Genomic DNA, 27,835 nt, shown 5'->3' with positions numbered 1-27,835 from the left:
ACTACGCCACATGCGCTCCTGCTGTCCGGTTCCGTTATTATTGTGTTTTCTGTTTGACCAATCCAGCCCTATCCAACTCCCCCACTCTTGCTGGTTTTTAATGTCTCCAGAGGAACTAATAAAGGAGCGGCGCTGTGTGTTCAGTGGCATGGTAATGTAGCTGATATATATCCTATAAATCGTTCTGCCGATACATCACGATTTTTATTGATAAAATATATTTACCAATGAATATAAACTTTTCAATGATTTTCTACAATATACTGATGCAAAGAAACAAGTGGTAGGCATGCACAAGAGCACCCAGCACCATCTAGGATCCGGCGACAATAAGAACCTTCATAATTATAATATACGTACCAAGTCGAAGAGGGCTGACCAATCGTACAATTTCTGAGGAATTTGGCTCTCCGTCAACCGCCTTTCGGATAATCGACATTCTACTATATCTGTCTATCTCAATGGGTGGGTTAACAGTATTACTCCAAAATATGTTTAAATATTTAATGTCAACCAACATTCTGATGAGATATTGGCTTATGTTTTTTTGTAATGCTAAAAATTCTTTTAAACTTTTTAAGTCATTGCTGATTTAGATTATTCCAAGCCACACATGGAGGACAGTTATTGGATCTAATTTGTTTTTTAGACCAGAAAGATTTATAAGAGATTAAATACAGTCTCTGTTTCAGGAGGAGATTGTTTCTCAAAAAACTAAGTAAGGCTGTATTGTGTAATGGCCATCTGGACACATGGAAGCAAGAACTCGTCAGTCTTCAATTGTAGCTATGGAAAACCACCCTTACAGTAGCTCCTAGCATTTAATTAAATAATTATCAGGAATATTTGTAGCAAGTGTTAAAGGTGGCATATACATTCTCTCTCTCACCTACATCTGTAAAGCAACTCATAGACAAATATTTAACTATGCCAAGAGCCACTCTAACCTTGAAGATTCATGAAGATTAGTCACAGAAAACTACATAAACATTAAGTGCACCAAGGCAACTATCTGGATGAAATACTAATTTTACAGTCTATTCTAGATGTTCATAGGATAAAAAAGCGTACATGTTTAAACATAAAATTTATCTGTAATTGTATAACATAGAATAACAGAATTTAAGTACAATACAATAAATAGTTTGAACCAGTAAAGTAATACTTCTGACTAAAAAACCGTTTGTTCCTTTACAGACTAAACACACATTTACTTTCCCAATCTAAAGTAATCATATTAATATCATATATTGTGATTTTATTAAGAGTATAGTGGAATATTGTGTATACAATAAGTAAAAATAAGACAACATTATATTGTATGGTCAACCTACAAATATCTACTTATGAAGTTATAAATTTGGCGTTCATTTTTATTTATTTTATTTTTCCTGATAATAAAATTCACTAATTTGTACTTCATAGTGATTTCATAGTAACTTTCATAAAAGAACTAAATAAACTTTGTTATTTATTCAATACATTTCTAAAATTATATACAATTACTGAAATTGGTTTGTATTTTTAGTAAAAGTAACTTGGAACACAGAAACAGTAACTATTTATAAATATTTAAAGCAATGTTTACACAAGAAATATGGCACATTTTAAAATTATAATAAATTTCACTTCCGTAATGTCAAGTTGTTTAAATGTTAAACATTATTACCTTCGATTGACATATTCCATACCTTCTTTATGACTTATAATCTTCAACAATAAAACATAACGTCTTTATATTTGTAAAAGTATCAAAATTCAGAATTACATTATCTCCTCTTTTCCAAAATAAAATTTTTTACAATACATAAAATAACACACATTAGAGTTTATATAAAATTACTAATATTAAACACCAACATAATATTACTACAATTTTATTTTTTTGGTCATATTAAAATTTAAAAACACAATATTTGTAGTGTGCTGAAAAATCTTTGGAGATTTTTCTCAATATCTTGTTAAATTTTTAGAATACTAATGGCTTTAAACTACCAATATTTTGTAATAGCTATATATTTCTATATAAAGATTCCAATAAAAAAATTGAATGTCTTAATAGAGTAATAAATGCATCACAAAATGTACAAGTACTGTGAATTACATTTATACATTTTTACCAATGGGATGTTTACATCAATATTCTCATCAGCTACAAGAAAAATATTGAAATAACTGTAACAAGCACACCTGCTGACATATTAAAGATAAATAGTACTTGTATACTGTATTGAAAAAAGACAGAACTTCAGAATACTGGAAGCTCTATCATCACCATAAAATCTATATTTTGCTATTTTACATAAAAAATTATCTTTAAATATCTTTGAATTATTTTGCAATATAGAAAAATACAAGAAATAAAATAGATATACCTACTAGTATATAGAACCCTGGATAAATAGGCATTTCTTAATAATGAAAACAATAGATTACAATCATCTGAATATCATGGTGAGTCTTTGGTTCTACATCTCATAAACATTAGTTATAACTTTTTAATGTTATATATGAAAGCATAAAAACTTGGAAAAAATATGGATACAAGATGAAACTAGACAACCTCATAAGAAAAAAAAGAATAATAGATAATATAATACAGTCTACTTGTGTTATTTTAATAAGTGGGCCCCTTGACATTCATGGTAATGAATATTTACTACAATAAATCTTGATTGACGTACATAGATCAATATCACCAGAAAACTAATGACTAACCTGTACAGAAGAGACTACTTATCGGATAAATTACAATGGTATGGATTGCCTATACAAAATGAAGCAGGTACATATAAAAGGTGGAAGAAATGGAGTAAAGGAACTTTATGTTGAAGTGACGCCTTTCCTCGCAACTAGAAGATTCAGTATCGGGTGTTTCTTGATATAGTCCACAGCCTTTTTATGTGTCACCATCGTGAAGTCATATCCATTACACTAAAAGTAAATTAAAACTTCATTAATAGACAACGAACTATACAACAACAAAAATAATAAAACAAACAATGAAAGTTGATATCTTAATAGATTACTAAATGAGCCAGTCCTGACTTACTTACTGACTGATAAACGTCTAGTAAAAACTATAAAAGATAGAAACATGAAATTTGGTACAAAATGTTATGATGTAAACCCATGTTATGAATAAAGATTCTACATACACCAGCTTTTATACATTGTAATTTTGGTTAGTACAATCAAAACAAATATACAAATTCAACTGGCAGCAGAAAATCATAATGTTAACACAATTATTATTTCGCATCAGGTGATTATGATTGTAGGAGATTGTGGCCACCTTCCTCCATAACTTATATTATGTACTCCATAACTAAAGAAAAATTATTAGAAGTCTTACAGATTAATATACGTTACATAATTATTTCCAATTAATTATAAATAACACTGGAAAGATTTTTAAATCACAACTTATAATGAACACAGTGCAGATAAGTAATTTGCAGACTTATCACATGCACACATCTAAGGGTGGGATAACTGAACTGTTAGCTGGGAAATGTTCTATTCTCATTTGAAGTTTGCATTGGGGAACTGTATGGGAACTTTTGGTCAAGAAAATAGTCTTGTAAAAAAATTGTGTTTTAGCAGAAATTTACTTAATGATCACTTTAATGTATATATGCATGTTAATGTTAATTTAATGAGCACTTTATTGTCTATATGCATGTTAATGATGACAATGTCTTGAATAATAATGATCAGTTAGAAAGTAATTTAAGGGCTTATTTTTTTAGGAGGAAAAGCAATTAAAAGTTGGAAATAAACTATATGAACAAACACATCTGAAATTCATCAAAAAGCAGTTTAAATATCAAGAAAACAATCCAGAAGTGAATCGAGTAGCAGTTTAAACTATTAAGAGTGTATACAATTATGCTAAATGCTTATGAATCTTTTATTCACAGAAATTTAAATTGGGATTCTCATATTATTGCTATTTTTCAACAAAGTTATCATAATTTATATTCTCAGATGGCTTACATTCTGTGTTCTTCAAATATGTGAAAACGGCTTATTTTTACATTTTCTCAATCCATTATAAGATGTGGACTTGTACTGTGGGGAAATGCAAGTAAGATTAATAACATTCTTATCATTTAAACAATATCCCACTAAATATTATAAATGAGAAAGTTAGAATGTTTGAGGTTTGTCCTCGAATCACGCTGAAACTGCTATACGGATTGTGCTGAAATTTGGAACAGGTATAGCTTTTGGTCTGAATTACATTTAGAGTGCTTTTTACCACCCATAACGTATTCATTTCACAAAATTAAGTCGAATTCAAATTGAAAAATTAGTTTGTTTACATTAGAATGTTATGGTAAGAACGAAACTTATTTTGACAGCTGTTGACAGCTATAGTTCGACAAACTTTCTGAAACATCTGTTTACATTTGAATTTTATCAATAATAAGTAAACAGTGCTTGATCGGTAGTGTAATGCAGATAGTAAATAAAACATTAATATACAAATTTTACTCCAGATTGTGCCAGTGACGAATTAAAATCATCTAATGCATTAAATACTGTTATAAAACTAACCTTAATGAACAAAGTTATGAATGTTTTCACATAAGTTACTTTAAACTGGCGGGCTTCCTTGACATTATGATATTACATTTTAACAATGGATAATGGAAAAACAGAGAAATGAATACTAATATGCCTCACAATTCATTCTTTCCCTGGCTACAGTCCAAAAAACAAGTGTAACGCAAAGTTTAATAACGATTATTTTGGAAAATTGCAAAACCTTAATAAGAATTTCCCTCTTATACCGAAAGTACATAGTAAGTAGGTAGGACTCTCCCCTAGGTCGTAATAGGTTTTTCAGTCCTACTTATATGTGTATTTTCTTCATCAGGACAAGGCAAACTTAACTATGTCAACACGATTTTGACCAAAATAGATTTCCAAGAACTAGATAATCGAACGTATATAGTATTTTGATCGAGGCAAGCTAAACTGTGACTTAGTAGGTAAGTGAATTTAAGCGGTCTTATGTAGGCACTTTTTAACCGAAGTAGGCATCTCGGTCCTACGTAAGTATATATATATATATATATACATTTTCTTCATTAGAACAACAAGGCAAACTCTACTATGGTACTGGAAATATCTTAGACCTGAAATATATGACAAGGACTGGAAATATACGCTTTTTGACCGAAGTAAGTTTCCGAGACCTGTGTGATCTGAGATTTGTGTTTTCTTGATGACAAGGCAGATTCAGCTGTGACGTTATGTATATAATTAATTAGAACCAGAAATGCTCCTACACGTGCCAAACATGATATAATAATTAAGTTAAACTCTGATACTATTTACCACAAACTTAAATAATATCTACCTGATGTATGCCTACTTACGTTTTAAAATTTTTATAGGACTTCCATCATATTACATCATAATTGCTTTTACTAAGTAATATAAGGACTTTGGTTCTAAGATTGCGTGCGAAGCCGTGGGTAACAGCTAGTATAAGAATAATTACTCACTCACTGCCACCAGAACATTGTAAACCTATATCTCTTTGAAATAATTTTCAAAATCCATAATTATCAATGCCTAGCAATCAATCAATCAATAATTCTTTATTCATTAGTTGTACAATGAGGTACATTGAATAGTGTCATACATTACTTAGTGCGCTTGAGTGAACACCTACTTCATTTCTAGTGAAAATGGTGTCTGCACCACAAAAAGCATTTTGTGTTCTACATTTTTCGCAGTGTGAGTCTGTAATAACTGTTCAGCGTGACTTTCTTAATAAGTATGGTGTTGATCCTCCTACATCATAGAGCATTAGACGATGTTATGCACAATTTCAAGAACAGGTTGTCTGTGTAAAAACAAGTCACCGGGCCGTCCCAGTGTGTCCGATGAAGACGTGGAGCGTCCGCCATTGTTTCACACGCAGCCCTCAGAAATCTGTTCGCCGCGCTGCTCGTCAGCTCTACATGCCTCCTATGTCCATCTGGCGTGTGTTGCGTCGACGATTACACATGAAAGGATACAGACTTGAGATACTGCAAGCTCTTGGTGAGGGTGATAAAGAACGACACGTGGAGTTTAGTAACTTCGTTCTTGATAAGATGACGGACGATGAACATTTTGTATTGCACATAGTATTTAGCGATGAGGCAAAATTTCATTTAAATGGAAAGGTAAACCGCCATAACGTTAGAATATGGGGCACAGAAAAACCACTTGAAATTGTGCAACATGAGAGAGAATCTCCAAAATTTAATGTGTTTTGCGCGGTTTTACGGGAAAAGGTGTACGGCCCATTTTTCTTTGCTAAGAACACTGTTACAGGAATAACATATCTTGATATGCTTGAGAATTATCTTTTCCCCCAATTGGAGACTGATTCGAACGATTTCATTTACCAAGAGTACGGGGCACCGCCACATTGGCATCTAGCAGTCCGGTAATTTTTAAATCAAAGAATTCGTGACCAGTGGATCGGCCGCACTGGACAAAATGACACATCCTTACATTTCTGGCCTCCAAGGTCACCGGACCTTACTGTATGTGATTTTTTCTTGTGGGGTTTCATCAAAGACTCTGTATATGTGCCTCCGCTACCAACAACAAGGGATGAGCTGAGGAATCGCATTACAACAGCAGTGGAATCAGTAACTCAGGACATGCTCGCTGCAGTGTGGGATGAATCTGAATACCGCATAGACATATGCAGTGTATCTAAAGGTGGACATATTGAACACCTTTGAAAAGGTATGAAAAAAAACTTTTTGAGTTTCCCTTTCAGCCAAAAAAATTAGTAATCGTATATGTTTACTACTGTTCGAAATATAGACATGCCAAATCGGATGATTCTTTTTGATACACCCTGTATTCCATAATAATCTTGTTTGTAAAGTTTGTATTTTTCGGAATAATTTCATATCGTGAGAGAGAGGATTTGTGTGTCTTTAATGCAGATTCAATTTTTTGAAGCTTCTTGTATAGCAATTCTTACTTTAAATGTACCTACTAGTCATTTCTATCTATAGAGTTCTAGATAATATAAATTTTAAGTTTTATTAATTAGTCAACAATTTAGTAATTAATTAATTTCATAATTAGTTAACAGGCTTTATTAACAATTTAGACAAAAAGCTAAAATGTTAAAAACATTTATTTAGCTGCTGATTTGAATATACTTTAGATCATTGTAGTAACCCAAGGTTAAAATCTGAATTCCTTTCTTTGATTAATCAATATGGGTTTAAAATCAATTTCTCAACACCCACAAGGATAAAAAAAACTACAAATTCATGCATTGATAATATTCTTGCACTATAAATGAAAACTGTGTCTCCAACTCTTAAAATGAACCTTGAAATTAGCCTATCTGAAATAGAGCACTATTTGTAAATCGTGAATGTAATCCTGATAATAATAATGAAAATACTGTCAATGGTGTAACACAAAAAAAGCTTTTATTTTCATCAAAAAGTATTTATAGATTTTCTAGAAGCCTATCCAATTAAACAACTGGAATGCATTTCTTGAAAAAAATGACAAAAAATATTTGAACAATAATTTCCTTCATAGTTCTACAGTAACAAACCACAAAGGGGTGAAAAAAGTAAAGCAAACTGCTTGTATTAGAATATCTAGTCATAAGGAAAGAAAGCTTAGTAGGATGCCTAACATGACAGATGATTTAAAATTTTTTAATTATGTTAAGTGTTAAAAAAAGGGTTTTAAGAGTGTTTGTAATGAATCCAAAAGACTCAATAATGCTAACTTCATAAAAGACTCAGATGATAGGAGCAAGGCTGCTTGGAATATTGTTAAATAATTTTCAGCTAAAAATAATTTTCTAGATTTAGTAATAGATAATAATCTTACTGGTAATGCAATGTACATTTCTGAATGTTTTAACAAAATGTTTACTGAGACTTCCAAGGAAATTGGATTGTCTCCTTGTGAACAGAAAAATTTAAATCTTACAATGAATGTAAAAACTAATGAACGGTATGCGTTCGATTTTCATAATACTACTCTGGATAAAGTTGTTTAAGTTTTAAAATCCCTAAGTACCAAAAAAAATCAGAGGGTTGGGATTTAATTTAATAAAATGGATTACAAATTTTATAGCAAAAGCTATGGCGGTCATTGTAAGTCATTTCCAAGTATTTTTTTTCAGAGCTATTAAAGTATACTGAACTTCAACCTATTTTTAAGAGAGGCGAGTTGTGTAATCCTGACTATTATCGACCGGTCTCAGTTTTACCAACATTTTCTAAGTTTTTGAAAAATTAGCTTTTAACCAAATAATATCTTTTGTAGAAAAAATGACATTTTGGCAAATATACAATTTGGGTTCAGAAAAGGATTGAGTACAAAAAGTGAAATATCAAATTTAGTTAACAAGGTGTCCTGGGCCTTGGATGGATCACAGAGAACAATGGGCATCTTCTACGACTTATCTAAGGCATTTAATTACGTTAATGATCAAATTATTCTTAAAAAGCTTTGTAATTTAAATTTTTCAGTAGAAACTATTTCATGACTAAAATCCTCCCTTAGCAATCGGTACCAAAGTACAGTAATTCAGAAAAAACAATACAATCTTTAAGTCAGAATGGGAAGAAATCAGGGTTGGGGTTCCACAAGGGTCAATTTTGTGCCCTCTTTTATTCCTTTTACAAGTGAATGACTTACCTATAAATGTATCTAACTTAATACTTTACGCTGATGATACCACAGCAGTTGTAAAAGCCGATAATGATGCTGAATTAAAAATTAAAATCAGGGAAACTCTATACGAACTAGAAAAATGGTTTAAAATCAATGATTTAAAATTAAGCCTCCAAGAAAAGATTCAAATGGGTACATTTTGTACTGCCCAATCTAGGTTTAATGGTGGTGGGGAAATGCTATTTAGAAATCAATAATTTATTATGCATGAAATACCAGTTTTGGGGATATATATTAAACTCAGCCTGTTTCAAATGCTTGTATTAGGAAACATTATAGACCTAAAAACTCGTTTATAGTTTACTATGCATCTTTCTACTCGATCATCCACTACAAAATAGAAATTTGGTGAATTTCATCAGAAACAAAAAAGTTTAATTTAAAAGAAGTTTTTGAGAATTATGGCTTCCTCCCGATGGAGATCTTCCTGTAAATAAATTTTTTTAAATCTAAAGATAATTAAAGGTCCCTATTTTATTATTTTCAAGACACTGTTAATGGTTCAATCTAACTACCAAATTTGATAAGTGATAATGTTGTTTATGGGTATAACAAAAGATTTAATAGAGATTTTCAGTACTCAAGACACAGACAGGTTTATTGGAAAACCACCAATGTACATGGTGGGAGGGGGGTGAAATGTTTAACAAACTACCTTCTGACCTAAAGAGTAAAATAAACACCAACACATTCAAAGGCAGTCATGCTGATTATTTACTAAAAAAAGGGTTTAGATGCGTTTTGGTATAAGTGAAAAATTTACTCTGTAATATGTATATATATTTTTGTTCATAAGGAATGATAATATACTCTTAAGTTGAATGGTCACTGTTAATTTGTGTAAAACTGTTTATGACTAAATTTTATGTAAATAATATGACAATGTCAACTGTTATTACAGGTATTGCTGTATTTGTAAACACTTATTATAACAATAAAGTATTATGATTATGAACAATAAGGTGTTGCTTTAAATTAAGGTAAATACATATTTTTAATTGTAATGATAGAAACCCATGTTTAATGGAGGTTTACGCACAATTTTACTACTTCGTATAAAAAATATTGATTTTAAAGCTACTCTTAGCCATGTTTATGTCTTACCTGCAGTATTTTGTCGTGCATACGAAGACCAGACTTTGATGCAGGACTACCTTCATGAACTTCTGTTACATAAATTCCCTAAAATAAACAATCTAATGTTAGTTTCTGCACTCTATATCTCAAGTATTCAGAATTTTCATGGCAAAAAAATAATATCATGGTAAAAAATGTATTTGACTCCCACCAGTGGAGTGCCAAATGAGGAATGTAGAAGGACAATCTTTTTCGGGTACCAGAAACAGACAGAGTAAGAAATGTAATAAAATATATGTTTCAATTGATCAGAATTTTGTAAAGTATCTTTAAATCATACAATATATATTTTGCATAAGTTCTTGCTCATACAGGTGGTAAGCATGATTGCAGAGAGGACACCTTGTAAACTAACATATTGTTATACACAAAATGTAATGTGTGTATACAATTAACACATAGAGGAATGCCAAGATGTGATGTGACATAGGGTTAGATATAACCAAGATAAATTCAACTACTACTGGTAGAGGCAATCTTGGATTAACCAGATTAACCAGTCTCAGGTGGGATTCACGAACACATCAGCAATCACACTACACACCGTAGCAACCAAACGCTTTTGACATGTAATGAAAACAAATCAGCGACATCATCGCCTATATTTCATCAATCTATATTCATAAGTAAACAGATCAAAGATGTGTAAAATATAATGTATGGAATTAATAAACTCCCGATTCAATCAGCTGTTCAAATTATTTCTTGATTTCATAAACTCTATGAGGCAGAAAAATTAGCAGAAATGAGATTTCTGACTTATTCCCCATTTGCCTCCTGTGTTAAATTCCCGGAATATACGAGGGTGGGAAGGGGGCAATCCCCCTCTCTTCATCTGTCCCTGTTTTTACCAAACTATTTTATATATATATATATATATATATATATATAGTTTACTATCTCTATGAATATGTAAATAAAGAATATTGTCTATATATATATTATATGTGTGTGTGTGTGTATACACACACACATTTATATATTTTCCCTTTTTAAATTCCACTTCACAGTAAGGGTGAATCTCACCAAATGTAGTAATTTTAAGTCCTTGGCAATTTTTTCATAAATAAATATATTATTTTAGGTAAAAGTCTGTTATTTTATTTACCTAAACACCTTTCTTTAGCTCTTTAATAATTTAAAACAATAACTCATATGATTTACTTAATTATGCCTTCTTATTGGAAGAAAAAATACAATCGGTAACTGTCTTTGAGCTATCGTCTGCTAATTCACCTCAAAATATAAGTCATAAAACGTACGTTTAAAATAAAAACCATTAGTCAACAATACAGCTAAAGACAGTGGCTCAGAGAAACCAAGTCCTACAAAAGAAATTTAGTTCATTAATAATATTCAGTTGCCTTTGGTCCTTGTCACCGGGGAAGTCTACGTCAACGACCACTAAGCTACGATCCCGCGAAAAGTTAGCAAGACTTGATTTGAGCGGTTAAAAATTACGTCTTTGTATGTGAGGTGAATGTATCGAGTTTACTTGCTGTTTTAGTGAAGATTGCATCGAATCCAGAAGCTTCAAACAATTAATATTCAGGTAAGAAACTATCAGTACCTTAATTCCTCAACAAGTCGGTAACGCTATTTTTTTTGTAAATATACAGTTAAAACATTTCTGAAAGCTATCATATGCCGCCGTTATTAGTAAGGAACATACCCTCAATCTCCTAACCTTTGTTCTCAACATTAAACACGGCAGTACTAGGTTATATCTGATATTACAAATCGGTGACGCACAAATCGGTGACGTTAACGATGAGGTATAGCGTTATCGATTTGTTGGAAATACACTTCTAAACTGTGTGACTTGCAATAATGTTGTTAAATAATTTTTATTTATATAATGTTTGAAAGTTATGATTAAAATTCATTTTAATGTTATTTTTACTTTTTCTAAATTAACGTGATTACTACGAATAGTATAAACAGCCTTTAACAGTTTTCATATGCTCTGTAGCATGTTGATTTAGAACAAACAATTGGATTATAAATTAACAACAAATTTGTTAAATTACTATTTATTGGCATATTGTAATTATAGAAACTTTTGATTTTCCTCAAAAATCTTAAATTAACCAAATCTCTAATACATTTATTTTTAATTTAAAACATACGTTTTTAAAAAACTTTTGCAACACTTTTCTCTGTTTTTGATTCTAGGTCGTGAAGAACCATGGTACGTTCCTCAAAGCTATCAGCAAAGGAAAAGTATGAGAGACAGAAAGCATTGACAAAGGAACGTCAGCGAAGGTATAGAGAACGAATGAGTGAAGAAAAGAAAGAAGAAAAGAGGAAGTATGACAGAGATCGTCTTGCTCGATTGAAAGCAGAAAATAAAATAAAAGAAAATTATCAGACATGACTCCTAGAGAACAAAGAAAAATGCGAAAGTATTGGAAAGAAAGAAATCTTGTTAGAAGCCTGAAAAATAAATCACTGAAAGAAGTTACAGATACTCCCCCAGCTTCTCCTTTTACAGGACGTGAGAGAGGAATCTGAACAAAAAAGAAGAGGGGGCGCAAAAAAATCCGAAGAAGACAAAGCAAAGGCCTATAGAACTATAGCCAAGCAACAAGAGAAGATTAAAGAATTAGAAAAAAAGTTAGGAAAGTATAAAAAAGCGGTTGCACAGAGAGAAAAAAAAACATTTAATTGACTCATCCCCATCTCCAAGAAAAGAAGTACGTAATATACTAGAGGTGAAAAAGTCTCCCCGCGAGTGAGGAAACAATTGTTCTTGGGCTATGCCCTGGAAAAACAGCTGAAGTCCCAAACAAAGGAAGTCGCACATTCAAAAATAAAAAATCAAATATTACACAAAGTGGTCGGTAACCAAATATTGAAAAAAATACCGAGTACAACACACACTTCAGAGATATAGTGCCTTATACTGCAAACAAAGTGATCGAAAACAGCCCCAGTACCTCTTTTGAGTATACACAGCCAACTAAAACTTCCATCACTAAAGAATTGTCTGAAAAATTAATGAAATTTTTTGAAGACGACCGTGTGAGCAAAATATGTGCCCAGGGAAAAAAGGAGTTTGTTAAAAAAGGGTGGCATTAAAAAACAAAGAAGAATTCTATTGGACACTTTATCTAATCTTCACAAAAAATTTCAAAAGGAGACTCATGGAAATATTTCGAAGGCATCATTCTGTCGTTCCAGACCCTTTTGGGTTACATTTCCCAAAATGATTGACAGGGAAACATGTGCCTGCGTAAAACACGCAAATATGGATTTGCTAATAAAAGCATTAAAATTAACTAATGTTATAGCGCAGTGGTCTCCTGCTGAAGTAGTGAAATTTGTTGTGTGTTCAACTGATAGCAAAAAATGCATGTTAAATATGTGTTCACAGTGCAAAAAGTAATGAAGTCGAGTTCTGCTATGAAGAAGACTTTTTGGTTAAATACCAGAAGTGGAAAATGGTAGAAGAGCAAAAAGTAATAAAAAAATGAAAAGAAAATTGTTAAAGAAAACTGTCAAGGTGAAAGAAGTAGCTAAAAGTATCTGTCTTAAAAACGTATTTAAAAAACGAGTTAGCTATCTTTAAAAAAAAACATGTTTTTTACGCAAAACACCAAGCAGGTGCTCTAAAAAACAAAATTGAAAATCTTTCAGAGGGAGAGCTTCTCTTCAGATTAGATTTTTCTGAAAATTATGTAGCCAAGTACGAAAGAAAAGGAAGTACAATCCGTTCACTTCGGTGCTAGTAAAAGGCAGCTATCCTTAAATACTGGTGTGTGGTATGCTAAAGTAGGTGACACCACAAAGACATCATGTTTTGCCTCTGCCTCCGATAACTTGGACCACCAAGCCCACGCCGTTTTGGGGTCACATGAAACCTGTTTTTTTTAAACGCATCCCAACAGTTCCCTGCAACTACCGCTGTTCATATATTTACTGACAGTCCATCTAGTCAGTATAGAAACAGGATAAAACCTTTTATTTACTGAAGACTCTTCTGCCAAAATACTTTTACCCCAAATGGGAATCGTTCACCTGGGAACTTCACTGAGGCCGGTCATGGTAAGGGGCCAATGGATGGGGGTGGGCGGTTACTCTTAAAAGGGAAGCTGATAAAAAGGTGTTACGTGGATCTGACATAACTTGTGCCAAAGATTTTGTGGATGCTCTTAGTAGTTTTAACATTGATTTGTATGAAATCCCATCAGCAGTTATAGAAGACTTAAGTTGGAAGTGAATAACCTCAGCATACCCTTATAAAGGGGATTATGCAGGTTCATCAGGTAACTTGTGGACTTTGTACTGGCATTATGTATTGTCGTTACACTTTCTTGTTTTAAGTGTTCAGCAGAAACATTCCTGTATACACTACAAACTCTCTGAAGTCTTGCCAATGATGATCAATTATTAATTACTCAAAATAAGATCGATTCAAAACAAAAAAACCCTCAAAATTGTCAGTTGATGACGTATTTACATCTTCAGAAGACGGAGGTTTATAGGCAACCACTATGACCAACCTGAATTAAAGGAACAAAAGGATTTGACCCCAAATGTATAAATGTAACACGAACAAGGAAGATTTTGCAAAATAAAGTTACTTCTGGAGTTCATGTTTTGGTTTGAATACAAAATTGACAAAGGAAAGAAATCGAAGATTGAACAATTTATTGGTGTATGTCAGAACGACCTCTCTCAAGAAGATGTCACCGTGATGTTTTTGAAATTTTGCAACAAAGATAACCAATTATATTTTGCTAATGAAAAAGATGTTGTTTCGGTTCATGGTGATCAAATTAAGGCCATATTACCAACCCCAACTGTAGTAATGAAAGGGAATCGGGTTTTTTACAAATTTAAAAAAGCAAATGTGGACTAACTAATTTTTTTAAATATTACTATTAAGTTTTTAAGTGTTTGTTTTCAATGAAGGATTTTAATATCACACAGGTTAATAATAGTAACACACTTTATTGTATGAGTTGTAACAAAATATCCTTCTAATTTGTTATTATACTACACTACATTCAAAAGAAACTTTTCTCAAGCAAAAATTTGTCAAGATGTAAACAGCATTGGATATTTTATTATTTTCTGTAATACTAAACTATGCAACATAGTTTTCTAAGATAATTGTGTTAGTTACTAAGATATAATTATTGCATTACTTTTTTATATCAAGTGCTTTGAATTTATAATATTCTGTTACCCATTTTTTCTCAAACTATGATATTAAATATTACACTAAGTAAGACTTTTTTTCAAACAATTTATGTCCAGATATTGTTAACAGCATAGGACATTTTATTATTTGCTGTAGTGTACTAACTATGTAAACATATCCTTTTAAGATAATCATATTAGTTATTTAGTTTATAATTATTTCAATGGGGTTTTGTATAGAGTGTTTTGAATTTATAACACTTTGTCATCTAGTTTCCCTCAGAATATTCTTAAAAAACATTCATCTTGACTATTGTCATTTGAGAGTATATGTTATAGATTATAAACATATAAAAACTCACTGCGTGCTTTTTCTTACTCCTTATCATTAGAATTCGTTCTGTCACTTTGATTATACAAATCGGTAACCTCGCGACAACTCGGTAACGGCTGCTACAAATCGGTGACGGCTGCTACAAATCGGTGGACGCTCGTGAAATCGGCAATATTGAGGTTATTTTTATCTCTTATTTTTTTAATCCTATAAATTGTTTAGTGTTAAGAACTTATCCTTTTCATATTTAACAAGCTAGTTAAAGTACTTAAAGAATTTCGGGTTTTATTTGCAAAGTTTGCAATGTAAATGACTAGATTAGCTTACAGGTTCCACTTAAAAGGCATTAAAAATGGCAAAAATTATTACAAACTTTGTGACAGTAACTGCTTTCATAGTTTTAGGACTTCAAATCTTAAAACAATGATTAATTATTGGTAATAATTAATATTAATACAATTTTATCGTGGATTTTTAAACGTTACCGATTTGTAAAATATTGGTGTCTTGAACTTTGTAAAAATTGAAAAAAAATAGAAATTATTCAAATTTTAGCTCTGCTACTCACAAATAACTATTCCTTACAATACGTACTAACAGTTACACCAATAATAACAAACTTCTGATTTAATTATTTTTATTTCTTTTACATAATCATTTTCTCCTATTTTGTGAGATTCACCCGTAAAAATCGTAATAGAACAAATACTACTTTCCGAGTGGAAATGGGTCTAAGGGGAGTGAGAGGATCAAAAATGTAAAAACTTACAGATACATATTACATTAACAAGATAGTATTAAAATTATGAGTTTTCATCTTTACTTACATTGTCAGTATAACCTTGAGGACTTTTTCTAAAATCTTGATCTATGCCTCCGCCAATCTTGAAACCACACTTCAAAACCTCTCTTCCTTCATGGTCAACCCCGGTTTCTTTTTGCAGGGTGATTGGTATCTGAAAAAACAAATGGCATGAGAGTAGTGGCTTTAAAACATTATTTGCTTAAATCAACGCAACAAAAATTAAACTAGTACTACCTATTATAGCACACAAGTCTATCAAAGTATAATAATTATACTTCCTAACTGTGTATTTTATCCTTTTAGTGCCAATAAATGTGTAAGAGCCAACATCCATTTTCACAGACATCGGTAAGATGTGGAAGAAGAGCCAGCGTCCATTTAACTAGACATCTATAAACAAAATCGTCAAAAATCAAGATAAAGTTTAATGGTTGTAATATTGTTGTTTTTTATAGGCCTAAATGTTTCATTTTTGCATTAGAGGGCTTATATTTGAATAAATATGTGGATATATAATTTGTTTATGAATTCTAACCTAATCATGAAATATTGCAACTAGAAGTTTTTCATATAATCGAGTCTATGTACCATATCATATATGGGTCAGAACTATAACAACATATACCCTGTGAGGAATTTTTAAACTGTATTTATGAGAGCAAAATCTAAAAATAAATTAATGTGTCACATTTTATACCTAACACATAATTTCTTTTAAGCATGAAAAATAAAAAAATATCCTAATTAGTTTCAACCATATTTCTATGAAAGAAATTTTGTGAAGTCACCTACAAAAATGTCTGGCACTAAAAGGGTTAACGCTTTTATGTCATGGTTCGCTATATATAGATGATGTACGCTTTATTACTACTTCAACCCTGGAAGCATCTAACAGAAATTATAAAATGTGCGCTAATTTTGTAAGTTTAAAAATATAAGTTATAAAAATCTTATATGTAATGTATGTAAAAATTGTTATATATATATATATATATATATATATATACAATTTTTGTTAAGACAGAGAATAATGGTATATATGTTTCAAAATTTCAAGACAGTCAAATAGTAGAAAAGTTAGTGGTGAACACAAAAATATGTTATGTTATGTGGGTTCAGAAATTAAAATGGAAATCATTTTTATGTTTACAGAGAGAAGCGCAGAGTGACAAATATTTACTAATTTTAAGTTAGCGCAATTAAGTAGCGCAATAAAATAATTATAACAAAATTTACTTTCATGCAAATTAATCTGTTTTTTATACCTTTTTATAAGTTAGCTGAAAGCTGAGGTACAACAGTCATATTAATAAAGTCAACGGCCAGAGTTGCCAACCATAATCTCAACAGTATTAACATATTCTGTTAGTCCTCCTAACCAAAAATATATATGGTTTCATTGAGTGGAAATAAAATATAGCTATGTTTTTTAATAATGGAAATGTCGTTTGTGGTTATATTTATGCATTGTGTTTATTGCGATTTGCGTTATTTACCTATTGAAATCTATACATAACGTAGCTATGGTGGGAAGGGTTGATAATTGGGAATGTTGAGTTCAGCTCCATTTCACATTCCGCTCTATTGTGCACCTGATGAGACAACAAAACACCTTTTCATCTGTATTACACTTGATATTGTTGTCAAAGCATTAACAATGCAAAGAGCTTGTTCTTAGCTTTTACATCACCAACTTTTTTAGATATATTTAGACAGATTTGGAGTCCAGATTCCAGGAGTCAAGTCTGCAACAGCTTCAGATGCTGCATTAAGTGGAAGATAATCCTGCATTTCAGCTGCCTTGATAATCAATGTATTAAAAATCTAATATTTATTTTATTACATTTTTAACAGAGGGAAAAAGACTAGAGTCTCTGCATGTAGTCCTGAAAGGACCTATGCACCTCCCTTACTTATATTTATGGCCCTCAGAATCTGAGGCTTTTACAGAAATCTATAAGACTTAGGACACCTGTTCTTTGATCCTTAAGGATGAGGAGATAAGCTTCTAGAAATTTGTTCCTGATTTTGCATATGGTAGGCAAATTTAGCCACATATGTTCTGCTTATTCTTCTCCTTTTCAGCAGAGTCTGCATTTATCAGTCTGGGTTAGACCTACCTCTATCAGATGTATCCTAAAACAGCCATGTCTCTAGTCAGCATCCCTAATATTAGTCATATATCTTCCTTACTTTGATCTAGGAGTACTGACCGTCCTTTTGCATATTAAGGAGATATAAACATTCGCGATTGCCTGGTACCTGAAAAGTCCAGGTTTCGGATCTAATCCTCCTTTCCGTATCATTTACTAGAGCTTCGCTATAGAAGGATAGAAGGCAAGGGTGTCTGCTGTTTTGCTCCCCTGAATGCCTTTGTGACCTGGTACCCAGCCAAGGATAACTTCGTTCCTCTGTGACAGTTCCACTAGTGCATTCTTACATTTCAATAGTGCTTTTGAGTCAAAGGAGCAGGCGTCAAGTGCCTTTAATTCTGCCCGACTGTGAAAGTACTAAATATTCTGCTCCTTTAGATGTTATTTATATGAGTCTTCTGGAGAATGTTTCTATTACGATGATCTCCGCTTGGAAGACCAGGGACTCTCATAATTTTGCTCCTCCAATATATATACTGCCCTAGTCTAGAAGTGATCCATCAGTGTAAAACTTCTGAACACCCATAGTAGGGTAGGTCCTCTTTTTCCCCCATTTATCTCTATTTTCAATGTTAAGAGATATGGTTTTTCAAAGGAATATTCCTTAACTATACACTCAGAAATGTATGTTATCATTGCATCCTCAGGGAGTTCTTGTATTATTACCATGTGTCCTTCACAGAAAGTAGACTTATTCACCTTTCTACTCAGAAACTTCATTGCACTTATGAAGTCATGTTAGGCATTTATTAACACTCCAGTGGTCGCGTGGTTTGCCGTCCAGCAAGTGGGCGCGCGGAGGACAGGTGTCCTCCACTTTGTTATGTGACTTTACCCTATGAAATGTATATTGAGCGATCACGTTTTTTTGTTTTGGGTTGAGAAGAAATATATGAATCACATTTTTCTATAAAAAAGTGTATTCTACAAAACAATATAAGTATTAAATATACAATTATGGTAAATCAAACAAAAACGTGAATAAGTGTAGTAGGTTATGCTATAAACAACGTTACAAAAATGCCTATAAGTATATAAGTTTTATGTTTTTAGAAAAAAAAATTAAAATTCAAGGTTTTTAATACTTTCTAGTTTTAAAATACAAACTGTTTTCATAGTATAAACACAAAAAAAGTTCATCTTAGTACAGCATAAAAAACGCAAACAGAATGTTGAAACTTTGGAAACTTTAGCTTATTCAATGCACCTTTCACAAACCTGTCTCATATGGTCAGCACACACACACCCAAGACATTTGACACACTTTTTCCTTGAGGTCTTATTCCTGGTTCGGCCGCAGAGGTAGCATCTTCCTTTCCAGCGACTCCTCGGGCTGCTGGTTGAGGTGGAAGTTCTCTGTCCAGTTTCAGCAAGATCCTTCCTCTTGTTTTTATTTCCTGTGGTATCATCTCCAAACTGATGCGATGTTCAATTTGTGGTCTAATTAGGTTGAAGGCCATTTCTTTCAAAAAATCACAACGGCTCACATGGTCAAGTTTTTTATTTGTTTTATATATTACAAGAGCATTCACTCCTCCTACATTCAGGATATAAAAGAAGAGTGTTAATGGCCATCTTCGTGAGTTCCTCGAAGTGTCGTATGACAACACATTTTGTCTAGAATGTCCACGCCGTACTTTGTTTCGTTGTAGGATGTAATGATCATGGGTTTTTCGCTCATCACCTGTATTTGGATCGATTGCCATGTTTCCATGCATAGTTGATATTGCTAACACAGCCTTCCTCTTCTTCGGCACGTACGATACTAATGTACAGTTTTTTTGAAAGCCAAACAAACTGCTTTTGACTTCTCTTGAGTTATCAGTTAAAAAGTTTGGGGGAACTTCAGCTTTGTTCTTTCTCAGAGTAGCAATCATTGTTATTTTTTCTTCTTCCCGTAGCTTTATTGCCAAGAGTACAGATGCGAACCAATTGTCACAGGTAATATTTCTATTGGTTCCAGAAAATAGGCTGCACCAATCTCAAAACTAAGTCAGATGTCTTGCTGCTTATTCTAAAAGGGCCTACTGGTTGCTTCCGTACATACACTTCAAGATTTGTAGTATAGAAGTTTGTTGTAGAAACCATAGCAAAAGATTTTTACCCGTATTTAGCAGGTTTACTAGGCATGTAAACCCGAAAGGTACAGTTTCCTCTGAATCCAACTAACTGTTCGTCAATGGTAAGGTAGTCAGTTGGTTTGTATGCATTCTTGCAATTGAACACGAACATCTCTCAAATACTTCACGAAAAGCAGCAAGGTTGTCAACAGATTTTCTTTTATCTCTGTTGTGGACGTTATCAAATCTCAGACAACGTAAAAGAAATCGAAAACCTCTTGGCGCTCATGGTTAGATAAACAGCCTCTACTCCCATTACTTGTGAATTATCCCACATTTCAAATACGTTTCTTCTGCCAGCCTTCAAAACCCCAGCAAGGTATATTATACCAATCAACGCACGCACGAATTTCCCGGGAATCAGTGGGCCTAGCATCCCTTTCTCTGTCAAACTGAGGTTGAATTTTCATTATATAAATGTTGGTGTAATCAACAATTTTTTCACTATTTCATGATCAATAAGACACTGTAAGGCAGCTTCTGGAGTTATAGAATTTTTTGCTGACCCTTGAGGTCCTGGGCGATGAAAAACTGGTATAATGTTTTATACCTTGGTGTACGAGAAGTCTGAGCAACTTGAGGTTCTAAGTACCATCTTGATGTCCGATCTCTTCCCAAATAAAACTCTGGGTTCAAGAAAGGTCCAGGAGGGACTGCTTCTTCAATCACTTCCATTTCCTCGGCTTCGTCGGGAACATCATCCGAGTTATCTTCTACATTGAATACATCATCTCTATTCTCTGTGTGGTATTCAAAACGTGGTCTTCTTCTACTTCATCTTCGTCCTCTATACCTAGAACAATCTCGGTATCCTCAGTCTCATCTAGCCAACGGCGTAAAACTGTTCACGGTCACTCACTCACTGGCCATTATTGTTTCAACAATACGAGATTAAAAATAAAATACCACATCAATATGCCAAAAAAAATGTAACGTCACTGGGCACGCGGAGGACAACTGTCCTACATTACTGCACCGTGCAAATAAACACGTGGTCACAGCGATAACTAGCGAGCATAGACGCTGACAATGCACTGAGGGGTGGAGCGTGAGTAGGGGGAAAGGTATGTGGTCGCTCAAGGTCACGAGTGTTGGCCAACCCTTATAGTCACGCAAAACAAAATCACTGGAGGACACCTGTACTCCGCGCGCCCATGGAGTGTTAAAACTGTAAGTAAAAATACTTCTTTATGAACTGAATCATTCATGTTCTATAAATAATAAGCAAAATAGAACTTGATTAAAAATTCAACGCTTATTAACTCTCTCCCGCTCGCATTGTTTCCAGGCGCTCACGGTGCTTCTAACCTCAATTAATTCGCTCTTGCGGTCGCGCTCGGTAAAAATACGCGGCGCCTCAACTTACACACGTTCTGTCATTGTAATTAGCTATAATTATATATTAATTATTTTACTATATATTGGTTCAATGAAGTTGACTGTACGAGACCAGGGAGGGGGCACACAGACAGCTGGGCGCCGGTGGGGCGGGATTGTTTGTTGCGCAGTTACTTGGTGAAGGTCATTGTCTGGCTTGCCGTCACTGCCACTGTGATCACTCCGAACTACATTCTCAATGCCACCAACCATTTCACAAGGCTCTGGTACATCACTACACTCACTTGAATTGTCGCAATCACTACTAATAATGAGATCGATTTCACTGTCACGAAGTGTACGACTACAACCCGACATTGTTTCCGCACAACTAATACAAATAGCAAAATAATGGAATAAATCTACTGTAAAAGTAAAGTGAATGGTCTCCTTATAGCAAACAACCCGTAGTAGTACAACATATTGCTACTCGAGAGCAGCACTTATCGGCTCTAGTAGATAAAGCAGTGCGTGCCGATCTGTGCTGTTTAAGCTGCAGTGGCTATGTGGTAACCGTGCCGATTCATGCCTTGCGAGCGGGAGAGGGTTAACATTTAAATTTACAATTATTCTAATTTCTATATTTTGAATGTTTACCAATACAAGAGGTTGTTACATTTGTGATCAGCAGTTAATTTTACATGGACAGCAAAAAAAGGGTAATTGTGAAGTTAATGGCTAGAGTGGTAAAATATAAATTTCATGTTATTAACCTATTGCTATCACCCTTTTGAACAAAGCAATATAAGGTTTCAATGGGTGGAAATAACGAATAACGAAGTTATAGGACATTAAAACTGGAACTACTTTTCTCACACAGAGTAATACTCTGTTGTTTTACGGGCGTTATGTGGTCTTATGATCATAAGTTGACCTCCTTTTGGTTGCTACTAACGTCAGCCGTTATGCCATCTTTGGATAGGAAAACTAACAATGAAATTTGACCCAAATGACTTAAAAGACATTTGAGTAATTTTGGACCTTCTAAGAATTAAAGTTCACATCAGCCTGACAGAAGTGCCAGGTGACATAAGAAAACATCCCTCGAAGTAGTAGCCTCCTAATGTAAAATGTAAAATCCTAAATGGTCTAATCATGAATGCCTCTGACCATTACTTTATAGGAAACAACTTGAAAAGACCAAAAAATACTATAAACTATAACTATTCATCTAAGCATAACTTCCCACTATCTTGCAAAAAAAAGTAGCTCCACTTTTAAAGTTCTAAAATTCATTATTTGTTATTTTCATACCTTAAAACCTTAAATAATTTTTTTGTTCAGTGGGACAATAACAATATGTTAATGACATGAATCTCGTTTCCAATGTGGATAAAAATGTTTGAAAATAATGCATATAAATTGAATCCACATTTCAACAAACCTATAAATAATGCAAAAAAGAAGTTTAGTAAATAAGCAAAACTAATGTAATCATAACTTTGTATGCACACACTATATAGCCTACTTACATACCATGTGGTAACTTCCGATCACATAAGAATAGTTTTTCTTGATTTAAAAATAACACACAAATACACTATGAACTTATACTCTCACTCTGAAAAAATGTGATGACTAAGTAAAAAGGAATAAATTAATCTCCTAATATATAAACTGGAATCATTCCGCATGTTAAATCATCCAGAGGGTGACACCCAAGGTTGTCAGAATTTGATGAAATTTGCAGAGTTGGTTCAAACCACAGACCTAAGAAACCACACCAAAATTTTTTCCAATATTTAAATTTATTTTTAAGATGTAATAGGTCATAGGTCAAATTTTTGGCCAAAACTCGTTAATATTGTAGCTTTTGTCACGGCCCAATACAATAACCTTTTACGCTTTTTTAATAAGTCTACTATTTTTTAAGCTATAGTGATCAAAGGTATACCATTTTATTCAGGATGAAATTCTGAAATAACATATGTAATCAGTTTAAATCTAAACACATATTTAAGCTCCTTAACCCATTGGCTTACTATCAGCTCAACTGGAGATCCTATTAAAAATGCTAAAAACGTAAAGTTTTGTTATATGTTTATAAAAAATTTATTTTCCAAGTTATTTGGTTATATTTTATATCTTTTTAGATTAACATGAAATGGGCTTTAATAATAAATAGATAGTGATATATTTGGTCATAATTTAAAAATAATAATGCTGTACAAACTTAAAAACTTTTGGAATTTTTTAAATCAGAAAAAATTATTTTTTACTCAAATAATATAAAATAAAATACCCCATTGTTGCTTTTATTTTATTTGAAATGTATTTCTCTACCTAGAAATACTAGAATATGTGTATATATATATATATGCATAGTTTGTCAGAATAAATGTTTTTTCTAAATGCTGAAAATTCCAAGAATATTGATTTTTTATCTTGTAGTACACTAATATTCTTATAGTAACTTATTATTCATTTAAATTTCGGTACTTTGGGATTATACTGACCACACCAGTATGAAGAACACAAAAATATAAATTTATAGAAACAAACATGATATAACGAAAAAACAACTGTTTAATTACAAAATTACAAGCATTTCCAGGTATTGTGATCGGTATTGCTATCGCTGTTATCTTATCTAGTTCTCGATAATCCCGATTAGGGCAGGGCGCGGCATCATATGATTTGTATGGTACATAATTGCCTTTCCATTACAATTCAATTTATATTTCTGATCAGCCCCTCTAGAATTTGATATTTTACTGATAGGTACTATCTCGAGGGATGTTTTTCTTTCGTCGACATCAGCGCGGGCTACGGCAGCACCAAAGGCCGGAGGCACTCGCATTTTGGGTGGCGGAGTGTGATCAAGAATAAAAACAAGTTTAGAGTGTTTTTTCAATAAAGAGTTTAGTTATAGTTTGGTAATGTTTGTTTTTGTTGAATTTTTGTGTTTGGAGAAATGTAGAGGTAAAACACGGAAGTACAACAAAGCGATCCACCAGCTGAACGGGCGGCGAGACTCTGCAATCACGTTATCTACTAAACCGCTCGACTTTGACCTCTGTCTGAGGGTGGGGAGGGATTTGCGATAAGACAATTCCTGTTTTATATTTACGAAATATTGTTCTACGCTAATCTAGTAATCAGTAGAAGCAAAATGTCAAATAACGATTCATGTCTGGGTGTGGTCGGTATAATCCCAAAGTACCAAAATTTCAATTAATGGTAGTATTGCAGTTTTTCTTATGTGTTACAACAATATTAGTCTAATTTATACAAACATTTGGTTGAAAAAGGAGTTTAAAAAAAATTATTTAAATGGTGCTGTACTTGTCACGGAACGGTTCCGTGATACAAGGCCAATGGGTTAACTGAGCTCTACTCTAAAAATTGAGACCACTCTCTAAAATTTGTAACGTGTTCAAAACCTGGTCTATAACTAGTGCCTGACTCCTGAATCCATATTTGGAGTTATATCACCTAAAACTAGATTAAATTTGCTATAGAATGGTTAAATAAAATTGGTGGGCTCTTGAGTTTAACAAAGTCTAAGTCTAATATAAAGTCAGAACTTTTTTCAGTTTTTACGAATTATTTTATGACCATAAAAAATGCATGGAAAATGGTAAATTGAAAGATACACTGAATAAATAAATTAACTAATTTCCTTAAAAACCCAAAAACATATTTAACTTAAATTATAATGTAAGTATAAGACTAGGTACCTAAAGTATTTAATTAGTATTAGGCCTGTCAAAAAGGACATTTCATCATAAAAAGATTCTCCCATATTAAAATTACAACTTTTGTAGAAATATATAATAGAAAGAGCAGTCAAGTACCTGTAGCCTAGGTATGTGGCGAGGGGGAGGGGAGAGTGGTGGTACTTAAAGGATCTCACAAAAAAGTTTCACTGGTAGGTAGCCAGTGAGTCACTCAATCTCTTCTTGTGTCTCAATGTGTTAAGGAGTTTTAACTTATAGAGAGTTACAGTTTTCAGCACTTATTAGTTTTTAGCTGTTTTAATTGTTTTATTTTCTGGTGATTTATTAATCCAATTTTAACTTCAAAAATTAATGTGCCACTCTTTTATTTGAGTACTGCCCACGGCAGACTATCCAAATGCCTGTTAAATATTACAAATTGTTTCCACCAATTGCCAGCTTTTGAAAAATTTTAATGCAGTAACGCTGCTCAAGATTTTCTGTAATTTCATAACTTGATAAAAACAGCTGAGCCCATAGAGAGGTCTAGGTACTTTGGGATTATACCGACCACACCCAGACATGAATCGTTATTTGACATTTTGCTTCTACTGATTACTAGATTAGCGTAGAACAATATTTCGTCAATATAAAACAGGAATTGTCTTATCGCAAACCCCTCCCCATCCTCAGACAGAGGTCAAAGTCGAGCGGTCTAGTAGATAACGTGATTGCAGAGTCGCGTCGCTTTGTTGTACTTCCGTGTTTTACCTCTACATTTCTCCAAACACAAAAATTCAACAAAAACAAACATTAATAAACTCTTTATTGAAAAAATACTCAAAACTTGTTTTTATTCTTGATCACATTCCGCCACCCAAAATGCGAGTGCCTCCGGCCATCAGCGCGGGGCAGCACCGGAGGTGCTGCCCCGCGCTGATGTCGACGAAAGAAAAATATCCCTCGAGATAGTACCTATCAGTAAAATATCAAATTCTAGAGGGGCTGATCAGAAATATAAATTGAATTGTAATGGAAAGGCAATTATGTAGGCTACCGTGCAAATCATGTGATGCCGCGCGGCCTGCCGTAATCGGGATTCTCGAGAAAGATAAGATAACAGCGACAACGATACCGATCACAATACCTGGAAACACTTGTAAGTTTGTAATTTTATAATTAAACAGTTGTTTTTTCGTTGTATCATGTTTGTTTCTATAAATTTATATGTTTGTGTTCTTCATACTGGTGTGGTCGGTATAATCCCAAAGTACCGAGGTCTACACTACTAGGCTGACTGCCGGCGATAAAAGCTTTGTCAAGATACGAAACAGTGCATGTACGCGCATCACAGTCCCCTCCACATCCCCACTAAACTTGGCTACCAGCGCCTAATTCGTTCAAGCAGGACAGAAGGTCCGATAGTTTTTGAATAACTCTCCTGAGCTATCAGGAGCAGATAACACTAAAAATCATAGATACAAAGAAGCACAGTATACAAATTTAACCATAAATTTACATTTCAATTATTAAAATCAAAGCTAGTTGTGATTTCCACTCCCTAAAACCATGTATACTTTTATCAGGCCGATGAGCAGAATACGTTAACAACGTTGAAAGTTTGATCGGCTATTCCTCCCATTAAGCACTTTCTTACCAAAAAGATCTTTCCGGACCACAATCAGTTCTACTTTGCTCTATAATTATGCATTAGCTATATAAAAGTACAGTCAATTTGACCATTTTTGTGACCCGATACAGAAATTTAGGCTATATGTGATTTTAGATTGTTATGGGTGGTGTCCCAAAATTCATTGTTAACCACTTTTTAAACAAGTGGATGAGAATTTTCTTAGCCATGTAGGTTCTATAATAGCCTATATATATAGGGGGCTATTAGGCATCTGGCCTACTGTTTTCTTGTTAAGTTCCAATACACTAGCTGTCAACTAGGCCTATAAGAACTAGAAATAGGCCTAAAAAGTTGTTTGAATATGTATATCCGATCAACTAATTTTACTTAAGTGCATAATAATAACTGAGACTTATGCAACTTATAAACTTACACTGAGACATTCCATGGCTGTCCCCGCCTGGTGTTGAAATGCCATTTTTGCACACATTTCATAACCTATTATATGCTCTTGTTATGAGTAAACTGCAGAGGGAAATTCTTTTCCAGTAAACTGTATCTTAATTATTCTTTACTAATGTTTGATTTAAACGGCTAGATAAAATAGCTGACAGATGTTATAAATGCCCACTCCCAACCTAATATGTTGACGTAAGTACACAGACTGAGTCAAGTACCTAACACAATATAACAAAACAACGTCCGTCACGTTGTTCCCGAAAGTCTGAATCAG

General features: G+C 33.1%; 2 protein-coding genes across 2 annotated transcripts in view; one reads left to right on the top strand and one right to left on the bottom strand.

Moving 5' to 3' along the window:
* Window positions 1-1,179, top strand: part of LOC124355012 (DNA mismatch repair protein MutS-like) — a 22,797-nt gene extending 21,618 nt beyond the window's left edge. Inside the window, exon 3 of the mRNA XM_046805884.1 lies at window positions 693-1,179. Within this exon, the coding sequence (XP_046661840.1) occupies window positions 693-786 (94 nt within the window). The 3' untranslated portion in view covers window positions 787-1,179. The remainder of the gene's footprint in view (window positions 1-692) is intronic.
* Window positions 1,075-27,835, bottom strand: LOC124355011 (tax1-binding protein 3 homolog). Its single transcript, XM_046805883.1, has 4 exons — window positions 27,536-27,835; window positions 16,183-16,311; window positions 9,841-9,918; window positions 1,075-2,934 (listed from the first exon to the last, which is right to left on the bottom strand). Exons 1-4 carry the CDS (start codon window positions 27,590-27,592, stop codon window positions 2,824-2,826), a joined length of 375 nt encoding a protein of 124 aa, XP_046661839.1. The 5' UTR covers window positions 27,593-27,835; the 3' UTR covers window positions 1,075-2,823.

Source organism: Homalodisca vitripennis, chromosome 2, assembly GCF_021130785.1.
Source record: "Homalodisca vitripennis isolate AUS2020 chromosome 2, UT_GWSS_2.1, whole genome shotgun sequence".
NCBI lineage: Eukaryota > Metazoa > Arthropoda > Insecta > Hemiptera > Cicadellidae > Homalodisca > Homalodisca vitripennis.
This window is presented reverse-complemented; position numbering and strand designations above follow the sequence as displayed.

Excerpts from the sequence above, each read along its gene's own strand:
- LOC124355011 (XM_046805883.1), bottom strand. The coding sequence starts at position 27,592 with ATGTGTGCAAAAATGGCATTTCAACACCAGGCGGGGACAGCCATGGAA. Across the intron at positions 9,919-16,182 it reads CTCAAGGTTATACTGACAAT|GGAATTTATGTAACAGAAGT; the intron begins GTAAGTAAAGAT and ends TGTTTATTTTAG. Across the intron at positions 2,935-9,840 it reads TGCACGACAAAATACTGCAG|TGTAATGGATATGACTTCAC; the intron begins GTAAGACATAAA and ends ATTTACTTTTAG.